This window comes from Salvelinus namaycush, chromosome 35 (assembly GCF_016432855.1).
Source record: "Salvelinus namaycush isolate Seneca chromosome 35, SaNama_1.0, whole genome shotgun sequence".
In the NCBI taxonomy this organism is placed as follows: Eukaryota; Metazoa; Chordata; class Actinopteri; order Salmoniformes; family Salmonidae; genus Salvelinus; species Salvelinus namaycush.
In genome coordinates, this window is record NC_052341.1 from 23,291,950 (window position 1) to 23,314,859 (window position 22,910).

At 42.5% G+C, this 22,910-nt stretch overlaps 1 protein-coding gene across 1 annotated transcript in view; it reads left to right on the forward strand.

The window, feature by feature from the left end:
- The window catches only part of LOC120029921 (SAP30-binding protein-like), a 43,646-nt gene extending 23,798 nt beyond the window's left edge, over positions 1 to 19,848 (forward strand). Inside the window, exons 5-10 of the mRNA XM_038975231.1 lie at positions 11,570 to 11,658; positions 16,361 to 16,452; positions 16,582 to 16,694; positions 16,812 to 16,870; positions 18,520 to 18,607; positions 18,861 to 19,848. Of these exons, the coding sequence (XP_038831159.1) occupies positions 11,570 to 11,658; positions 16,361 to 16,452; positions 16,582 to 16,694; positions 16,812 to 16,870; positions 18,520 to 18,607; positions 18,861 to 19,042 (623 nt within the window). The 3' untranslated portion in view covers positions 19,043 to 19,848. The remainder of the gene's footprint in view (positions 1 to 11,569; positions 11,659 to 16,360; positions 16,453 to 16,581; positions 16,695 to 16,811; positions 16,871 to 18,519; positions 18,608 to 18,860) is intronic.
- Positions 19,849 to 22,910: the final 3,062 nt, after the last annotated feature.

Consider the following 22,910-nt stretch of genomic DNA (forward strand, 5'->3'; position numbering starts at 1 on the left):
ACATGCACGAACACTGGGACACATAGTACATAAAGGCAGATTGTTTTATTTTATTCATAAGAGTTGTGTGACCGGTCAGATTTGCAGTGAAGAGAATTAGTGCATTACAAATGTATCAATTTGAGATGTTAAAAGAACTTGAAAACGACATTCCTGAAGAAACTTTGTGGACTCAGCTGGCTAAAAACATGTCCAAAGTATTTCCATGGTATTACTAGCGTAGAGATGTCTTCAAAAAAGAGCAACTTACTCCTTACATAGTTTGTGTCCTCCTCTACCACGGAGGTCAGGGGCATATTTTAGGACTTTCCGAGGGCCCACAACACATCAACTTCTTGCATTTTCTGGCTTTTCATGACACTCAATGTAAGCATAAAAAAATACTAAATGTAAGATTGGCCTAATGTGAATATGCAGGACACGACAGAACAGGAACACAGAGTAAAATATCTTTAACAGTCAGACAATGAGACGTTTTATAGATTCTATGTCAATAGACCATGTCAAACTGCTCACATTTACTTACCAACTACAATGGATCACACACCAGTGGTAACAAAGGCATGTTTGCTCCTCTGTCCCTTCATATTGAAGTGGGACATTAATTCAATGGTCATCAATCTGAAACATTTTATAAAGATATTAAAATTAGACAGTTGTTGCATAATAACGTTTTTACTCACCTCTATATGATAAAGTTTTCCTTAATCCTAATACATTTTGTCATATTCAACAACTTTTTATAAACACACCGCTCCATAATGGGCTCCCGAGTGGCACAGCCTTCTAAGGCACTGCATCTCAGACACCCTGGTTCGAATCCAGGCTGTATAACAACCGGCCGTGATTGGGAGTCCCATAGGGCGGCACACAATTGCCCCAGCGTCGTCCGGTTTGGCCGTCCATTGTAAATAAGAATTTGTTCTTAACTGACTTGCCTAGTTAAATAAAAGATGCATTTAAAAAAAGAGATATATATATATGTTCCCCCAACAAAGGTAACTGCAAAAATTAAAGTGTGTGTAAAGAGGCATTAAAGAGACATATCATTCCTGCAACACCCATTGTTAGAAATGGGTGTAATTGGCAAATCTCTTTCTCTTCTCTGCAACTGCACACGTGTCTGAGTGAGCATCAGGGAGAAAAATGGGAGAAACTTTACTTGACTCACCAAGGGAGGTGTCTTCTGAATCAGGACAAGGGTTTTGCACCTGAAAAGAAAAGGCGAGTTAAAATAGGGTTTTATTTGCTTTACAAACTTACTTTTAGAAGCAGTGCTATTTCAATTGGATTTACTTACACTAAACTTAGAAAAAGGGGTTCTTCGGCTGTCCCCATAGAACTATTTTGGGTTCCAGGTAGAACCCTCTGTGGAAAGGGTGCTACATGGAAACCAAAGGAATTCTACATGGAACCAAAATGGCTTCTTCAAAAGGTTCTCCTATGGGGACAGACGATGAACCCTTTTAGGTTCTAGATAGGAAAAAAAGTGCTATGAGTAAGATCAGGCAATCAAGGGCAGCTGAATAGCATGTCTCTTGGGGAATCCAGTTGCAGAGAAAAAACATCAATGATCATCAGCATAGCTAGTACAAACCTACCTCCTTACAAAGCTGGCTAGTAGGAATCAATACACATTGAGTATCAAACAGAAGAAAAAAATACATTTTGCACAACTTGACTATGGATTTAAGGAATGGTGGTGTTGCTCTCTCCTTTCCCTGGGATCTGGCAGAATGGGTAACTGAGTGGGTGGACAAGCACTGCTGTAGAGACCATGCATCAGGTCATTGACATGTTTCAGGAAGTGTAGAGACATAGACAAATCATGATAAACCATTACTAAATTAGACTTAGCCTAGCATTGACTATGTTTCCCTTCAGCAATCTGGCAGGCAGACATAGATAGAGAAAAACATAGGCTATTTACATTTCTTAGTCAGCTGACTGAATAACTTCTGTACTTCTTCCCTTTGTTCACACGTCCATCCTTCCATCCAAGCTAGAAGATTCCTGCAAAAAAAGAGAATCAAATTGAACAAGGCAGTTAAAAATTGTAACTTAAGGAATGTTGAGGGGGAGCAGGATTAGGCTAAATGTATCTTATTGTCAAAATACACAAATACAAGGGTCCCTGATGAATCAAGAAAATCTTCACAACCATATTGGGGGTAGACATTTCAAGAAGTAGGCTAGTGTAAAATGTTACACACACACACACTTCCTATACAGTGCATTCGGAAAGTATTCAGACCCCTTCCCCTTTTCTACATTTTGTTATATTACATCCTTATTCTAAAATTGATTAAATAAATGTTTTTCCTCATCAATCTACACACAATAACCCATAATGACAAAGCAAAAACAGGTTTTTAAAAATGTTTGCTAATTAAAAAAGAAAAACGTGTAAATAAGGTATAACTATTCAGACCCTTTGCTACAAGACTCAAAATTGAGCTCCGGTGCATCCTGTTTCCATTGGTCATCATTGATGCTTTTACAACTTGATTGGAGTCCTGCACCTCAGATTGCATCCCAAATAAATGTTTCACAGAGTTCAAGTAACAGACACATCTCAGAACAACTGTTCAGTAGAGACTGTGTGAATCAGGCCTTCGTGGTTGAATTGCTGCAAAGAAACCACTACTAAAGGACACCAATTAGAAGTGACTTGCTTCAGCCAAGAAACACGAGCAATGGACAATAGACCAGTGGAAATCTGTCCTTTGGTCTGATGAGTCCAAATTTTAGATGTTTGGTTCCAACCGCGGTGTGGGTGAACGGATGATCTCTGCATGTGTGATTCCCACCGTGAAGCATGGAGGAGGTGGTGTGGGAGGTGCTTTGCTGGTGACACTATCAGTGATTTATTTAGAATTCAAGGCACACTTAACCAGCATGTCTACCACAGGATTCTGTAGCGATACGCCATCCCATCTGGTTTGCGCTTAGTGGGACTATCATTTATTTTTCAACAGGACAAGAACCCAAAACACACTTCCAGGCTGTGTAAGGGCTATTTGACCAAGGAGAGTGATGGAGTGCTGAATCAGATGACCTGGCCTCCACAATCACCCAACCTCAACCCAATTGAGATGGTTTGGGATGAGTTGGACTGCAGAGTGAGGAAAAGCAGCCAACAAGTGCTCAGCATACGTGGGAACTACTTCAAGACTGTTGGAGAAGCATTTCAGGTGAAATTGGTTGAGAGAATGGCAAACGTGTGCAAAGCTGTCAAGGCAAAGGGTGGCTTCTTTGAAGAATCTCAAATATAAGATATATTTGGATTTGTTGAACACTTTTTTTGGTTACTACATGATTCCATATGTGTTATGTCATAGTTTTGATGTTTTCACTATTATTCTACAATGTAGAAAATAGTTAAAATAAAGAAAAACCATGGAGTGACTAGGTGTGTCAACTTTTGACTGGTACTGTATGTAAATGTGATATTACATATTTTAATAGTCGCAAACGTTTCAGAAAACCAGTTTTTGCTTTGTCATTATGGGTATTGTGCGTAGATTGATGAGGGGGGGAACTATTTAATCAATTTCAGATTAAGGCTGTAACGAAATGTGGAAAAAGTTAACGGGTCTGAATACTCTGAAGGCACTGTATATTTATCAACCATCTCACTCACACTCAGTTAGCATGACACAATGTTGACATGACAATGTTTTCTAAAGTTAGTGTGAACATCTCTCTCACACACACACATTTACTGTCATTAACTAAACATATATGAAAATGTCAAAACGTTCGCTAGCGACAACTGGTAAAAATGAAAATGTTCCAATTTCCGTGTCGATGGAGGATAAGCCAGAAAGCTAAAGTTAGCTAGCTAAAATTAGCCAGCTAGCTAGCTAAACTTTCCTTGACGTTCTTCTCTCCAACAAACCGCCACGTTAACTTGCAAAATCAAAACAAGTATGCAGGAGAACGGGGACTACCACTTAGCAGTCATCTTTTTGTGTACATTTCGAGAAACTATCGTTTCCCAGCGGTGGTGTTGTGTAGCCTACCAGGCGCTTTGTTCCAAACGTTCCGTATGGAATGTTGACGCAAGAGCAAGCAGGAAACCTGCCCGCGGACATCTATTGCTGCGAGACTGATTCCAATCCAAATTTTAGCTGGAACTGATATGCCTACCTCCTTATTTAGCTACTGAAATTAAAATAAATGTACTGTACGCATTATGCTAATTGCTTAAAAGTTATAAGGGATAATATAATTGTCATTCTCAGGTACAATGATTTTGTACTAATTATTGATGGATTAAAAAAAAAATCGAATCAAGTTTTATTGGTCACATACACATGGTTAGCAGATGTTAATGCAATTGTAGCGAAATGCTTGTGCTTCTAGTTCTGACGGTGCAGTAATATCTTACAAGTAATCTAACGATTTCACAACAACTACCTTATACACACAAGTGTAAAGGAATGAATAAGAATATGTACATATAAATATATGGATGAGCGATGGCCGAACGGCATAGGCAAGATGCAGTAGATGGTATAGAGTACAGTATATACATATGAGATGAGTAATGTAGGGTATGTAAACATTATATAAAGTGGCATTGTTTAAAGTGACTAGTGATACATTTATTACATACAATTTTTAATTATTAAGTGGCTAGAGATGAGTCAGTATGTTGGCAGCAGCCACACAATGTTAGTGATGGCTGTTTAACAGTCTGATGGCCTTGAGATAGAAGCTGTTTTTCAGTCTCTCAGTCCCAGCTTTGATGCACCTGTATTGACCTCGCCTTCTGGATGATAGCGGGGTGAACAGGCAATGGCTCGGGTGGTTGTTGTCCTTGATGATCTTTTTGGCCTTCCTGTGACATTGGGTGGTGTAGGTGTCCTGGAGGGCAGGTAGTTTGACCCCGGTGATTCGTTGTGCAGACCGCACCACCATCTGGAGAGCCTTACGGTTGTGGGCGGAGCAGTTGCCGTACCAGGCGGTGATACAGCCCGACAGGATGCTTTCGATTGTGTATCTGTAAAAGTTTGAGTGTTTTTGGTGACAAGCCAAAAATTATAAGGATAAAAAAAATAGTTTTGTAAATCCTGGTGGATTGTAGTCGGATATTTAAATAATTCTGAAAACAAATGTAGTTAGTCATAATAGAACATCAAAATTGCATTCACTGGAACAAAATAAAATGTGCAACACAATAGTGCAATAAACAGAAACAAAATATAGTCATTAGAAGCCAACATAATTAACCAACAATTATTTCATTGTAATGCAGTTTTACAGTTCAACAGCAGTGATGTTTTTGTAAGGGGATGTGCGTGTTTATTTTGCATGTTGGTAGCCTAGAACAACTGCTATGGAAGTGAATGTGCGCTACTGCCATAGTCTGTAGTAAAAGCATTTATAGATTCTCTAAATTAGGGACCCTCTCTGATAGCTATAGGACTGCAGAGATTGTCACAAATGTTTGCTTTTAATGACCTAGCAAATTCCATGACTTGGAGGTGAGAAATCACAATTCTTAGTTTTTTTTGTTTTGATATTAGTATTTCATCACCTGCCAAATAACCTCCAAATGGCCCTAACCCTGAAACTAAACAGTTAATTGGGCCAGATAAGCTGAATTTGGCTCGGCCCGAGTACCAGTTGTCACTGACAATACACTCACCCTGAAAGCACTGAGAGGTCTGTGGTGTACCACCTTATTAATAGGCCTACAGTGTGCAGTAGGATGCATTGATCAGTTGATTGACAGGTGTACTGCAGAATGATAAACGGTCTGCTGGAGTGGATGCTTGCCAATGTTAAGTTATGTATAATTTATCATTATAGATATCGTTACTGTTATTGCCTTGGTGTGGATGGCCCTTAAGGGCTGTTCTTATTGCTTTTATAAAGTGGTTGCCAACATATTTAAAGAAAAAGGATTAACGACATGTTTTCATTAACTATATTAGTAAATTCTGTTTATTTTATCCTTCCACCAAATTATATAGTTCGGGCAAAAGCCAGTAGTTAGTTCTGAAGTTGCTTCACCAAATCGGCTGGTTTTTAATGATTTTTTCATGTTTTGACTCAGTCGTTCATTCTGTTCATTCCACGTTTCTTTGCTAAACAAATCCTTGGCATGTAGCTAGCTAGCAGAGGCCCAATGATGACGAAAGACAAGAACTTAAAAAATAAGGATTTAATAAATAATAGGCAACAACCAGCTGATTTGTCGAGTCAATAAGATAGTTATAGAGGACAGCTAGGCTAACGTTACTTTTCCTTTGCTAGCCAGCCAACTAAATCTATCACACAATCACATCAAGCAGCTGAAATGACAGCAAACTATGTGCATTGTCATTTGTTTTACCTTGGATATGTCCATTAATGATCTTGATAAAGGCATTATTTTGTGGAGAAAAAAACACTGCTTCGGTTAGGGATTCAATTTCGTTTTAACATTCACACCCCTATTTTCAACCTCATGGAGTGATTTATTATTATTTATTTTTTATTTCCCGACCCCGCATGGATAATTTATTTCTTAAGCTTAAACCGTTCTGTATATAACATATTTATTTAAATAGTCTATAGCAAATAGGAATGTGTCACGATGCTGTCGTGATATCGCCCAACCCTAAGCAGTACAATATGTCTTTGTTTGTCTTCAGACGGGGTAATTCAGGTTATAAATGTGCCACAGGAAACGGTCACACACCCGTTGGGCCTGTGAGTCACGTGGTCAACTTATACTCACTTGCAGGTACACAAGCGGTGGGCGTTGGTGCAGCATTAGCTGACGGAAGGTGTGTGTGTGTGTGTGTGTGTGTGTGTGTGTGTGTGTGTGTGTGTGTGTGTGTGTGTGTGCGCGCCCTCGGAGCCAGGCAGGATATGAGTGTAACAAAAGCAGCAGGACGACAGGAGAGAACAGGGAGTGGCCCTGGCTGATACACACTGCCCTACAGTGTTAGGCCATAAAACAGTAGTATGTACCCATCATACCTTCACTTCCTCTACTGTGTATACTAGAGCCTGCTAATGCCAAAATAGAATGTCATGCATGCTCTGTACAACCCCACCCCTTCTCCACATTACTCCAACAAAACAGACTGGGAAATTGACAAAAGCTTTTTGAAAAACACAGCCACTGTCCAGTGTCTTAACTGTGACTCATCATCATGGCCTGAGACTGTCACTGTACATTCCATCCCTGGGCCCATTCTGTTCCACTGGGTTGGCTTCTGTTAGGAGGAAATGTCACAGAGTTCTGGTCTAAAGGTCTCACGCAGTGCCCGGCCAGCAAGCAGCATGAAGATGGGCTTTGTCTGTTTAATGGTGGGAGTTGAATTGTCTGGCTGGCTGTTGAATGAGCCTTGAGCTCTGTCGGCTTCCGCTCTGGTCGTCTGGCAGTGACCGCCACATGTCTCACTGCCTTTCTCAATGCCGGTCTGTCTCACTGTCTGCCTGCCTGCCTGCCTTTCAATGTCAATTTTTGCAGCTTCTCTGTGTGTATCTGCTGAATATAGACTACACTCTGGACTAGCCCATGCAGTTGCCATATTATTGCTTTACAAACTTTGAACATCTTCCAAAACAAATATGTGTTCATATTAACGCATGGTTGCTTTCTATATCAAACCCCTGTTCAAGCTACTGTTAGTCAGAAGTAGCTTAAGGCAGGACTAGTCAGAGGTGATTATGCAGGGCAGGGCCTCTTGTGGTTTAGAGGGAGCTGTGATTTCAGACTAGGGTTGAATATTTTCCTGGTATTTTACAAATGTTCCATAATGAATCACTTTTCTCCTGTGTAACCTGGTATTTCCTGCCAAAACAGAAAGTGTCATTCAAAAGCATTATAAAGCATATAGATAGATTAGAGCTTTGATCGAAAAATCAAGCCTGATGCTACCTGAACCTGATGAGCCATATATTAAATACATTATGAGCCCTACATTAGACATTTAATGAGCCCTACATTCGACATTTAATGAGCCCTACATTCGACATTTAATGAGCCCTACATTCGACATTTAATGAGCCCTACATTTGACATTTAATGAGCCCTACATTAGACATTTAATGAGCCCTACATTCGACATTTAATGAGCCCTACATTTGACATTTAATGAGCCCTACATTTGACATTTAATGAGCCCTACATTAGACATTTAATGAGCCCTACATTAAATACATTATGAGCCCTACATTAGACATTTAATGAGCCCTACATTAAATACATTATGAGCCCTACATTAGACATTTAATGAGCCCTACATTAAATACATTATGAGCCCTACATTAGACATTTAATGAGCCCTACATTAGACATTTAATGAGCCCAAGCCCAAAAAGCCCAAATGATTGTGCGTTATCCAATACATATATGATATATAGGCTATTGCACGAAAGAAAAACATAGACACATAGATATAGCTAGATATATGCTCTCTTGGCTAAGTAAATGAAACCAGCTCCAGTAGGGTTATATTTTTGTGTGAACTGTATTACTGTACTGTATTATAGGCTACTGTATTATATGGACTGTAATTACGCACCTTGTTCAATCCATGATAAAGCAGAAAGAGAAAATGCTATTCTGGTGCAGTACATGCTGACTACAAAGTTGCAAGAATAGGCTAGTGAATTTTGATTTAGAAATATAATAGGGCCTATTTGTATAGTTAGTAGGCTGACGCATATACCTTTCAGAATATTTCCCCTGATGTTATTAGCCTACCTCTTTCTCTCGCTAGTGTTGCTTTAGTCCTTCCTTGGCTTTCAACAGTTCAATTAAATACGTTTCATTGTCCTTTATAGTCATCAATCTAATGTCATGCTTGAATAATATAGGACTAGAAATAGATGCAGATTGTTTTCACATCTCCGCACGAAGATTGAATGGCTATGGGTCTGAGTAAATAACTGAATAGCCTAGCGCCATCACGCGTTAGCTCTTCTTTCAATCTACCCGTGAGTTCTATTGGCTGCTGTATTTAACATTCAGCAAACAAGAGCTCGTGTCCCTTTTCTAATAGTCTATTGGTATAAGAAATGCCCCCCCCAAAAAAAATGATGTCCCGCAAGCTGTCCTCGTCTAGATTTTCCTGCATGGGACTCCAAGAGCTAAGGAGCGTTTTTAAAGGAGAGAAGCCAGGTGTGTGCGTATTGCTCAAGAGACAAGCAATAAGTTAGAAGCTTATTATGCGTAAACTGTCATTCATTAGCTAAATATAAGGCTAATAGTGCATTGAATGTATTACCTGAAAGAGGTAAGCTAGACTTGCTATATATATCAGTCTTTAACAGGATTATCTATTTTAGATGCAATTTGAATGGAAGTGAGAGAGAGAGAGAGATTTTAAACCAACGATATTTGAGTGATGGGCTATTTTAAAACTCTGCAGCTGCAATTGAAAAAAATGATATCTTTACCACTCTGTATAGCACTTTGTGACATCAGCTAATGTAAAAAGGGCGTTATAAATACATTTGATTGATTTAAAAAAAAAATAAGGCGACCTCCCAAAACCAGATGGCGATGTGTAAATTAGACACGCATTCTGTCTTTATATTACTGTAGCATAGACTATGCTGCAGCAAATGTAGTCCTTCCTTTCACAAGAACAAGAAAGTGACCATGATGAGATGATAGGTCTACATGCGTTGTGATCTGCGCTCCATACTGAGATGGGCTGTCTGTCCCCACCCTGAGCGTTGATGATTCATCATGCAGAGAGAAGGCCGCAGAGAAGCCACATTTATACATCACATATCATTTAAGTTCCATTTCAGGCCATGCTGTTCATATAAATAATTTATTTGGTTTATTCGGTTTCTCGCAGTTATGTCTTCCGGGAATGGAGAAGTGTTTTTGGGTGATAAATCTGGGTAACGGGTTCCTGATATTCAACCCTAATTCGGACCACTTTCACTGTACAGTATGTCTTCTATGTGCCTGTTGCCGCACACACACATGGCAGCCTGTGTTCATGGAAAGCAACACATGCTCATGCTGGGGCGTCTGACATGCCTGGTCAGGTTTTTCCCTACCCCAGGCCATGGTATTTTCTACTGTTCATAAGTGTTCATGCAGCCAAGTGCAATATTTGTGTTTAGTGTGTGCTTGTCACCGAGTACATCATTACTCTGTTTTGGTTTCTTTCTGTTTACTCAAGTGAGTGTGCGTGGACCCCTGTTTGTGCAAGTGTGTGTACTTGCTCAGTTAGCCAGTAGGAGAGGGTAACGCCCTGCCCCTCCCTGTAGGAGTGTCATACCCCTCTCACCTACAGACACAAGGCAGAATGGAGTGGGGGAGGAGAGGCAAGGGTAAGGTCAAGCAGGGTAGTGTGAGGGGTGGGGGTTTTCTTTTGGTTCCACCTGGGCATCAAGCAAAACAAGTAAAAGGAGAGGGAGACGAGTGGAGAGGGAGACGAGTGGAGAGGGAGACGAGTGGAGAGGGAGACGAGTGGAGAGGGAGACGAGTGGAGAGGGAGACGAGTGGAGAGGGAGACGAGTGGAGAGGGAGAGAACACTACCTGTAAGGACTGAAGTGGAGTGTGTTTGGTGCATGGAGGAGCTGCTTCACTACACAACATACTGTATGTGACCTACAATACAGGCTAAAGGATCCTACTTAACTGTTCTCACATACAAAGTGTACGCACACAAAAAAAAAAAATCTCAACCGTTTTAAAGCAGGGGTGTCGAACATGCGGGCCGGATCCGGGGGAAACGAACTCAATATACTTTAAAATGACTTAAACCAAATTGAAACTGTGTAGAAATGATAATGGACCTATATTCCTACAATTTCTTGAACCATGTAACTACATGGAATGAATGGGTCCAAATTAGACGTTACGCCAAATCCCAACTTGAAACTATGAGATCAGGTTGGTTTCTGGATCACTGTGCACAGTCAATAGACCTACATTCATAGTTTGACTGTCCAGCTTGCTAATAATCACTAGACAGTCAAGGAGCATCGACAGTTCCAAAACAATAGATAGAGGACAATGTTTAGCAAATTTTGACAGCGAGGATATATAACCAGTTTTCAGTGTGGCCCTCCGTAGCTCGTTGACGAACGAATGCGCCCCCCGGGGCAAAATGAGTTCAACACCCCTGATTTAAAGCCTTATTAGATTGACGGTGCTGAGTGACTGTAAAATACTCTCCCGCTGAGGAGGCTCTAGTGACACTGAAGAATGCCTGGCCTGGAGTCAGAGAAAGAACGGAAGAGTTGAGGAGAGAAAGGAGGGAAGAGTTGAAAAAAGGGGAGCCTTGTTTCTCTTCACAAGCCCCAACAGACACTCCCTGACTGGGTGTGGTGCCTAGGTCTCGTACCAGGACCAGATGCTCCGAACAAACAAACAAATACACACACACACACACACACACAGAACAACTGTCAGCTTAGGAATGCACCAAACATGTTGATTCAACACTCACTGACTTTACAGACATCATGTCTGGGTTCACTTCTAAAGATAAAGAAGTAGCTGCTAGAATGTCATGGGCTTCTATACAGCATCTAGATCTGTCTGTAGTCTGCTCCTCTGATTGGTTGTTTCTCTCTGTATCTCCGCCCCAGCTCTGTTCTCCGAGAAAGTGAGGAACATGTCACCCGACAAGATCCGGATTCCCCCTGAGCCACCAGGACGCTGCTCCAGTCACCTACAGGTACACACAGACCCACCTGGGCTTTGTCGTCCACTCACACCCCTACTTACCTTAGTTATGTACTGTATCTCTACTTAACCCTATTTCAACTCACCTGAACTTGCCTGTGCTATATCACCACCTCTCTTGCACATCTTACATACCTGTGAAATTCCTCTGACTAAACTGGTCTGGTCACCTGGTCTAAACAACCATCACTTTCACATTTGTCACACTGGCCTGCAGTACCACCATAGTCAGCAGTGACACGGTAAGCTCTCTGTCAACAAGTAGCAGACTACTGGAGGGAGGACAGTAAGGGTGTAAAGGCTCACCAAACCCACAGTTCGGTAGCTTTTGCGGTTTTGGGTTCACGGTTCGGTTTCGGTACAGCGGGGGAAAATGAAATGTAAACCGTTACTGTAGTTAATTTTAGTTTATTTAAGAAAATCCAAAGTGTTTGTATTCCTGATTCCACACATGATCATGAGTCATATAATGCCTAATGAGTGCACCATCAGGAATAACACTTTGTATTTTCTTAATTGGAAACACACGATTACGCAACAACTCTATGCGCAATATATGTGTGAAATCGATATGTAAACATGGCTTAGACATTGTATAGGCGTATGCTATAATGTTTTCTTACAAAGAGATACATTATGCACACTTGTGTGACTCATAACAGGAGCGTGTCTCTAGCACGTACTTCTCATTTCCCACTCCGGTGTAAAATGATGGGCTGTCACTGTCAAGCAGCTCTCTGTAGCCCTGAAGGTCCATCCATCCATAATGCAGGCTGCATTAGCCAATTCATTGACAACTTCAGCTTTAGTTTGCTTCTATAGAGTGGGTAGTACCTGTTTGCTAAAATGGGTGCGGGTGGGTGAAGTTGCTAACGTGGCTCGAGCACTTTCACGAGGTGCTGAAACCCCCTATTCCTCTCAACCGCTGTGAGTGGGCGCATATCCATGGCTATAAACATACCTATCGCTCTTGTAATTTCTTTGGCCCAGTCAGAATTGGCCGCGAAGGGCTGCTTGAATGAAGAGGGGATACTAAGTTTTTTTTTTTTTGCATTTCCGTCTTGCTCCGGTGGTAGGAATACTGGGGTGATGTTGGCGTTAAAAACACGCTTGAGGTGTTGGCCGCTGCATAGGCCAGTGGTTCCCAACTCCAGTCCTCTAGTACCACCAGCAGCACACGTTGTTGTAGCCCCAGACAATAAACACCGGCTTCAACTCATTGAGGGTTTGATGATTAGTTGACAAGTTGAATCAGGTGTTTTTGTCTTGGGCAACAATAGGTGTGTACTGTCGGGGGTACTCTAGGACTGGAGTTGGAAACCTTTGGCATAGGTTATTCTTATTGAGCAATGGTGACATACTCTCTCTGTCCATCGCCGTTGTAATCTACTGGGAAGCCAAAAATGTTCCCAAACTGGAGATTTAAATGATGGAGAATCCTCCTGGTTTATCCACCCCACCACTCGCCATCGTACAGAACTAGTTCCACAAAAGGACCGTTAATTAAGATTAGAATTTTGATTACAAAGTGTGCATAGGCTCTTGTTTTAACGGAATAGCCGGAACAAAAAAAATGATGCTCAAATTTACTTGAGGCATACACTGCAGCGTAGGCAGAGCCTATAGCCTTGTGTTTTTATTTGGGGGATATATTTTTAATGTATTCATTCAGCGTCACAATGCGAACTGAACCAAGGTCCACGTACCGAAAGGTTTGGTATGAACATGTGTACAGTTACACCCCTAGCGGACAGGTATGACGTACTGAAATTGGCGGGGTATGAGAACAGATAAGGTGTGTGTCTGAGATATTGGTTTCCAGGTTGTAAATTGCCCCTCCTGCCAAAGTCTGAGAAGAGTTCAATGCCAGCTGCCAGACAAGCAGTGTTCTGCAGTTGTTGGTAAATGTTCAAGAATGTTCCAGACTGTTGGAGAGCAGAATCCTCCAGTGGGAGAATAACATCAACATGTAGGAAGAGACAGACAAAACATCTCAGTGGTCAGCTCTCTGTCAGTCAACATTCCATCCCTCTAGACACGGTCTCTCAATCCTTACACTGCTCCAAGGTTTTCCTCAGAAATAAGTTGGCATTCCCGGTAGACATTGCCATCATGCACAGATCTAGGATCAGCGTATCCTTCCCAAATCTTAACCCTAACCATGAGGGAGAAATATGCAACACTTAGATCAGTAAATGCAGGTGAAGATGAATGTCTTGGTGAGTGAACAGTTCAGCACTGTATAGCATTGCCTCATGGTGCGCACACCTACTTAATAGGCTAGCGGTTCAGAGCGTTGGACCAGTAACCAAAAGGTTGCTGGTTCAAATATTCCCTTCTGCCCTAGAGCAAGGCAGTTAACCCACAACAACTGTTCCCCGGGAGCTGACGACGTCGACTGAAGGCAGCCCCCCGCACCTCTCTGATTCAGAGGGGTTGGGTTAAATTTAGAAGACACATTTCGGTGGAATTAAATCAGTTGTGTAACTGACTAGGTATATCCTTTCCCTTCCCTTAATTACCCCTCTATCAGGTGAATCACTGATGAATCACTACCTTTCCTCAGGCTGCAACTAACACCAGCACACACAGGAAGGGCTGGGGACAGTTAAGACTCAGGCCAATGAGTAGCCAGGGTGTGGTCTGTGTTGTTTTAGTATGCCTCATTATTGTATGGTCCCTCATTACCATTGTATCTCAAAAAATAAACATCACAATACTGTTGTCCTACTATTTGGCCTAATTGAACTGACTGTTTTGAGTACTGTACATACAGTAGTGCAATAACATTCCAATCCTCCATCTTGTCCGTTTTAAGGCTAATTTATCATTGTTGATACCCCTGGCTCCAGTTGACAGGCCCAGCTCCCTGCGTCTCCCAGGAGCCTGGTTGCCAAATATTGCTCTGAGGTCTCAGAAACTGCAGACACACAATGGCTCCATTCAGAGCCCTGTCAGTCAGATATACAGTACCAGTCAAACGTTTGGACACCTACTCATTCAAGGGTTTCTCTTTATTTTCTACATTGTAGAATAATAGTGAAGACATCAAAACTATGAAATAACATGTATGGAATCATGTAGCAACCAACACAGTGTTAAACAAATCAAAATATATCTTAGTTTCTTCAAAGTAGCCACCCTTTGCCCTTGATGACAGCTTTGCCCACTCTTGGCATTCCCTCAACCATCTTCACCTGGAATGCTTTTCCAACAGTCTTGAAGGAGTTCCCACATATGCTGAGCACTTGTTGGCTGTTTTTCCTTCACTCTGCGGTACAACTCATCCCAAACCATCTCAATTGGGTTGAGGTCGGGTGATTGTGGGGGCCAGGTCATCTGATGCAGAACTCCATGACTCTCGTCTTGGTTTAATAGCCCTTACACAACATGGAGGTGTGTTGGGACATTGTCCTGTTGAAAAACACATGATAGTCCCACTAAACGCAAACCAGGTGGGATGACGTATCGCTGCAGAATGCTGTGGTAGACATGCTGGTTAAGTGTGCCTTGAATTCTAAATAAATCACTGACAGTGTCCCCAGCAAAGCACCATCACACCTTCTCCATGCGTCACGGTGGGAGCCATCCGTTCACCTACTCTGCGTCTCACAAAGACACGGCGGTTGTAACCAAAAATCTCAAATTTGGACTCATCAGACCAAAGGACAGATTTCCACCGGTCTAATGTCCATTGCTCGTGTTTCTTGGCCCAAGCAAGTCTCTTCTTATTATTGGTGTCCTTTGGTAGTGGTTTCTTTGCAGCAATTCGACCATGAAGGCCTGATTCACACAGTCTCCTCTGCACAGTTGTATTGAGATGTCTGTTACTTGAACTCATTTGGGCTGCAATCTGAGTCTGGTAACTCTAATGTACTCATCCTCTGCAGCAAAGTTAACTCAGTCCTTTCCTGTGGCGGTCCTCATGAGAGCCAGTTTCATCATAGCGCTTTATGTTTTTTGTGACTGCACTTGAAGAAACATTCAAAGTTCTTGACATTTTCTGGATTGACTGACCTTCCTGTCTTAAAGTAATGATGGACTGCTTTTTCTTTTTACTTATTTGAGCTTTTCTTGCCATAATATGGACTTGGTCTTTTACCAAATAGGGCTATCTTCTGTACACCAGAATGCCAAGAGTGTACAAAGCTGTCATCAAGGCAAAGGGTGGCTACTTTGAATAATCTAAAATATATTTTGATTGTTTAACACTTTCTTGGTTACTGAATGATTCCATATGTGTTATTTCATAGTTTTGATGTCTTCACTATTATTCTACATTGTAGAAAATAGTAAAAAATAAAGAAGAACCATGGAGTGAGTAGGTGTGTCCAAACGTTTGACTGGTTCTGAATGGATCAAGGCTGGAGTAAAGACCCTGGCTTCAGCCTTTGCCAAGTTCAGCTGCCTTGTTTCGCATTGATTAACACACTGTAGGGGCTAAGCTGACATGTTACGCCTCTCTACCAATTGACCAGTCATTCTGTGCTGTTCATACACTGGTAGGTTTGGAGGCCAAAGGTCGCAATTTCAATTCCAGTTATGGACAACTGCACCTGGCTTCACTGAAATATCTAGGCTTGTGATACATACACATCACAACAGACGAACAAAGTGCTTGTCGTAAAAACTATACTAGTGGGGACTTGACTCTTATGTTCTACTGATCAGATATGTTGGTTTTCTGTCAACAGGAGAAGATCCAGAAGCTGTATGAAAAGAATCTACATGGAGACTTTGACACAAACAACCACATTCAGAAGAAGAAAGAGTTCAGGAATCCCAGGTACACACACATATACACACACACACGCACTAATTCATGCCACACACACACAGAGTTATGAACACGTCGGCGATACGTGGGATGCTTTTCCAGATACTTTTGTTGACATGTCTATGTGTGTCTTTGCAGTATCTATGAGAAACTCATTCAGTTCTGTGGCATTGATGAACTGGGAACCAACTACCCTAAAGACATGTTTGATCCTCACGGCTGGTCAGAGGACTCTTACTATGAGGCACTGGGTAAGGAAGTCATTGGTGTGTATGTGTGAGGACAGGCATATGTGCTTGTTTGTGGCTGTATGTGCTTGCCAGTGTGGTAGTCCTATCAGCTGAACTGTTTTCATTGCCTCCCTGCAGCCAAAGCTCAGAAGGTAGAGATGGATAAACTGGAGAAAGCCAAGAAGGACAGGACGAAGGTGAGGGACACGGGCGCTTTTATTGACTTGAAGAGGGGACCTGAGGTAACCTGAATTCCAATACACACGTTTTCACCCCCCCCCACACACACACACAAAACAAAACCATGCCTGCTCTCCTCTTAACCCCATCCCCAACCTCTGTTAAAAACATATTCACTACGTGGCCAAAGGTATGTGGACATCCACGTTGAACATCTCATTCCAAAATCATGGGCATTAATATGGAGTTGGTCCCCCCTTTGCTGCTACAACAGCCTCCGCTCTTTTGGGAAGTCTTTCCACTAGATTTTGGAACATTGCTGCGAGGACTTGCTATCATTCAGCCACGAGCATTTGTGAGGTCGGGCACTGAGGTTGGGCGTTAAGGCCTGGCTCGCAGTCGGCGTTAAAATTCAATCTGAAATGTATTCGATGGGGTTGAGGTCAGGGCTCTGTGCAGGCCAGTCAAGTTCTTCTACACCGATCTCAACAAAACATTTCTGTATGTACATTTCTGCTGAAACAGGAAATGGCCTTCCCCAAAGTGTTGCCACAAAGTTGGAAGCACAGAATCGTCTAGAATGGTATGCTGTACTGTTAAGATTTCCATTCACTGGAACTAAGGGGCTTATCCCGAACCATGAAAAACAGCCCCAGACCATTGTTCCTCCTCCACCAAACTCTACAGTTGGCACTATGCATTCGGGCAGGTAGCGTTCTCCTGGCATCCGCCAAACCCAGATTCATCCGTCGGACTGCCAGATGGTGAAACGTGATTCATCACTCCAGAAAACGCATTTCCAATGTTTCAGAGACCAATAGTGGCAAGCTAAACAACACTCCAGCCGATGCTTGGCATCGCGCATGGTGAGCTTAGGCTTGTGTGCAGCTCCACGGCCATGGAACCCTATTTCATGAAGCTCCTGATGAACAGTTATTGTGCTGACGTTGCTTCCAGAGGCCGTTTGGAACTTGGTAGTGAGTGTTGTAACTGAGGACTGACTATTTTTTAGGCGCTGCGTGCTTCAGCACTCGGCAGTCCCATTCTGTGAGCTTGTGTGGCCTACCACTTTGCGGCTGAGCCGTTGTTGCTCTTTGACATTTCCACTTCACAATATCAGCACTTACAGTTGACCGCGGCAGTTCTAGCGGGACAGAAATTTGATGAACTGACTTGTTGGAAAGGTGGCATCCTATGACGGTGCCACGTTAAGTCACTGAGCTCTTCAGTACAGGCCATTCTCCTGCCAATGTTTGTCTATGGAGATTGCATGGCGGTGTGCTCGATTTATTTATTTTACCTGTCAGCAATGGGTGTGCCTGGAATAGCCGAAACCACTCATTTGAAGGGGTGTCCACATACTTTTGGTTATGTAGTGTACCTGTTCAGAGAAAATAGCTTTGCCAACCCTGTGCGTACGTTTACTCCTCTCCTTTACTGTTTTACAAATCACAGACCGGGCCGTTCTCTTTTATCAGTCTGTGTGTCAGGGGCATGTTGCCACCAGCAGCCTCTAGTTTATTTTCTCCACACACTTCCAGAGAAGTGTCCTGCCAAGAGATTAAGGCTCATCACAACACAATGTCAGCACAACCCAGCCCGGCTCCGCTCAGCCTTCTGCAGCACGAGTATGGTGAAGTATGTTGTCTCCTCTCTCCTCTCCTAGATTGAGTTTGTGACAGGCACTAAGAAGGGGACAATCCCCACCAATGCAGCAGTTCCCACCACCAATACAGCTACTACCACAGCTACAGGTACACTCACAACACACACAACTGTGTTCCAAATCAACCCCTAGCTCCAACCCCTAGACAGCTATCACCACCAACACCTCTTCTACTGTCACTGGCAGAGAGATGAGCCCCCACACTCCATAGAAACATTATCATCCCTGACTGATTTTAGGTTGTGACCTTCCTGAAAGAGAAAAAGGTTAAGATTATAGAGTATATCTGGTTCCCTTTCTCTCCCGTTCACTTTCTCTCTCTCCCGCCTCTCCACCCCCAGCAGAGGCTCAGAAGAGGAAGAGTAAGTGGGACTCTGCAGTGCCCGTGACCCTGGCCCAGCCCGCACTGCTCACTACCACGGCAACCCTGCCAGGGGTGGTCTCCGTGACAACCACCGCCAGCGGAACCAAGACCACCGTCATCTCCGCCGTTGGCACCATCCAGAAGAAAGCCAAGCAGTGAACCGGCATGGGGAGAGGAAGTATGTGTGTTTTGAATGGATGGATGAATGTGTGTGTGTGTGTGCATTGAGCTGTGTGGCTGTATTACTAAATGCAAAAAGAGGGAGAGTGAAAGAATGTCTTCAGACAATATGGATGTCACATGAACATTTCTGTACTCATCCTTTCTGGCTGTACAAAACCTCTGCATCTCTACTGCCGTCGGTCTCTGGGATTGGATCTACAACATATGGTCAAAGGACTCAAGCCTGACTTGAGATTCAATAAGACAATTTTTTTTGTCATTTCTGCATTGATATCAACATAAGGTTCCTTTTTCATCCAGCTCTCCAGTCAGCACCCTGTTGAAGTTATGCATTGATCTGTTTTTTTTTTCTGTCGACAAGAAACAGTGTTTTGATGTTAGCTAAAGACTATCCATTGGGAAACCACCCTACCTAGAAAGTAGCCTAGTTATGGCATAAGCCTCTTGACTGAAACTTGAGTTAGTTTCTTTATTCCATCCTCCTGTAAAATGGTTTCTTACAGTATCAACCCATCTGTTATGGTACAGTATATATTACTATTAGTTTTGGGCTCTACAACATTATGTCCTTTCTACCCACAGTGTATATTTGTGCTATTTCCTATGTTCTGTGTTTTTGACCATCTACTGGACAGTCTATGGACATTGGTATCAACGTTTCCTGTCTCATTTTCAATGGCCTATTCAAAGAGCTTAGCGGGAATATTTTTTACAAATGTACATATATCGCTGCTGATGATGATAGGATGGTAAATAAAACAAACGTCATACTGCCTTTTCAATTGGAGTGTGTGTCCATTCTTGTACGGTTGTCTTGGGTTCAACATAAACTGTATTTTATACATAAGATGAAAGTAGTATTTGATCATACAATTATTTTCATGCTGTTCTCTGGATAAAGCTTTGAATGTTCTGTCCAGGAAATTAAGGAATGGTTGTGTTATTGTGTCCCAGATCTATTGACTGCAGCCACTGGCCTGAATCTGGCCAGAGGAATTTCTGCCTCGCTGTCTCTCTTTCATTCGCTCTCCTCTCTCTTTAATTTCTCCCCTTCTGTCTCTTTTCTATCCACTACACACGTTCTCTCTCTCCTCCTCATTCCTTCCATCTATTTCTGAGCACTTTGGGTATTTATGTGGCCAGGTGCGTTTGTGATTTACATCCATCCATCACCTCTTCCTTTTCTTTTATCCCTCTCTTTATCGGACTTTAATTCCATCCAGCAGGAACGATAACACACCGCCCCACCCCGCAGTCTTCTGAAGCACAGCTGGAGGTCAAAGTTCAGAATCGGAGTCGTTTACTAGAGTAAGTCAGTTAGATCAGCTTACACTCAACAGATCCCCATATCACCAATAGATTTGAGTGCTTGTCAACCTTAACCATATCCCAGGGGTTAAAGTTCTTCGTAACTGCGAAGGATACCTGTCATATGGTTTTTGGAGAGGTCGTTTTTGAGATCTGTAGATCCGCAATAAAAATCTCCTTGGGGGGGGGGGGGGGCTGGTTTGGAGATGACAGCCTTAAACAGACAGAAGCATGTCTAGAAACATGTCTGTTCACGAAAAATATTCCCAAATAAATGTATTCTCAAATATTGTAAACTCAGCAAAAAATGAAACGTCCTCTCACTGTCAACTGCGTTTATTTTCAGCAAACTTAACATGTGTAAATATTTGTATGAACATAAGACTCAACAACTGGGACATAAACTGAACAAGTTCCTCAGACATGTGACTAACAGAAATTTAATAGTGTCCCTAAACAAGGGGGGGTCAAAATCAAAAGTAACAGTCAGTATCTGGTGTGGCCACCAGCTGCATTAAGTACTGCAGTGCATCTCCTCCTCATGGACTGCACCAGATTTGCCAGTTCTTGCTGTGAGATGTTACCCCACTCTTCCACCAAGGCACCTGCAAGTTCCCGGACATTTCTGGGGGGAATGGCCCTAGCCCTCACCCTCTGATCCAACAGGTCCCAGACGTGCTCAATGGGATTGATATCCTAGCTCTTCGCTGGCCATGGCAGAACACTGACATTCCTGTCTTGCAGGAAATCACGCACAGAAAGAGTAATATGGCTGGTGGCATTGTCATGCTGGAGGGCCATGTCAGGATGAGCCTGCAGGAAGGGTACCACATGAGGGAGGAGGATGTCTTCCGTGTAACGCACAGCGGTGAGATTGCCTGCAATGACAACAGACTCAGTCCGATGATGCTGTGACACACCGCCCCAGACCATGACGGACCCTCCACCTTCAAATCAATCCCGCTCCAGAGTACAGGCCTCGGTGTAACGCTCATTCCTTCGACGATAAACGTGAATCCGACCATCACCCCTGGTGAGACAAAACCGTGACTCGTCAGCGAAGAGCACTTTTTGCCAGTCCTGTTTGGTCCAGCGACGGTGGGTTTGTGCCAATAGGCGACGTTGTTTCCGGTGATGTCTGTTGAGGACCTGTCTTACAACAGGCCTACAAGCACTCAGTCCAGCCTCTCTCAGCCTATTGCGGACAGTCTGAGCACTGATGGAGAGATTGTGCGTTCCTGGTGTAACTCGGGCAGTTGTTGTTGCCATCCTGTACCTGTCCCGCAGGTGGGATGTTCGGATGTACCAATCCTGTGCAGGTGTTGTTACACGTGATCTGCCACTGCGATAATGATCAGCTGTCTGTCCTGTCTCGCTGGATCGCTGTCTTAGGCGTCTAACAGTATGGACATGGCAATTTATTGCCCTGGCCACATCTGCAGTCCTCATGCCTCCTTGCAGCTTGCCTAAGGCATGTTCACGCAGATGAGCAGGGACCCTGGACATCTTTCTTTTTGTGTTTTTCAGAGTCAGTAGAAAGGCCTCTTTAGTGTCCTAAGTTTTCATAACTATGACCTTAATTGCCTACCGTCTGTAAGCTGTTCGTGTCTTAACGACCGTTCCACAGGTGCATGTTCATTAATTGTTTATGGTTCATTGAACAAGCATGGGAAACAGTGTTTAAACCCTTTACAATGAAGATCTGTGAAGTTATTTGGATTTTTATGAATTATCTTTGAACGACAGGGTCCTGAAAAAGGGACGTTTCTTTTTTTGCTGAGTTTATTTTCTCTGTTGAGCTGCGTGCACTGAATTGACATGCATGATTGTTGATGACACTCCAATATTTAGATGAAGGGAATCAAATAGTATATAATGAGCACCACAGCGGCGCTCAACTCAGACAGCAGTATAGCCTACTGTAGCTCTTGGCACAGTAATTGAAAGCCTATATACTTTATCACTTATTTATATAATCCTTCAATTGCGCATGTGGCATCGTTTTACAAATGCAGTTTTACAACCGGAGTTTCAAGCATGGTTTAGGCCAGTGGTTCCCAACCTTTTTCGGTTAGTTTACCACCAACTGAATTTTGCTCTGCCTGGAGTAGGCCTACCCCTGAAGTACCCCCTCGTGCATTTTACCAGTAGACCTATGATCTCATGGGTCTTCTCCAGTACCCAATGGATAGGCCAAGTACTATTTGCTAATATTTTTGACGTGTAATGTTATTAAAACAAAATCCGACAACTCCGTAGTTATAATAGTTGACATATTTACCTAGTTGGCTTGTTTTCATGTGTTCTATGCGAGATAATATTCCTTTTTTATTTTAAGTTTTATTTTAATTTTTTATTATGAACACAACAAATGCAAAAAACAGAAATATACAAACAAGAGCACATAAACCTAACAGACAGGGGTATTACATATCAAGTTTCATTTTCAATTTGTTAAATACTTTTATGGTGCGTATTGCTTTTTTGTTTTTACATTTACTGATCATTTCAAAATAATATTTCAATTCTATCTTAA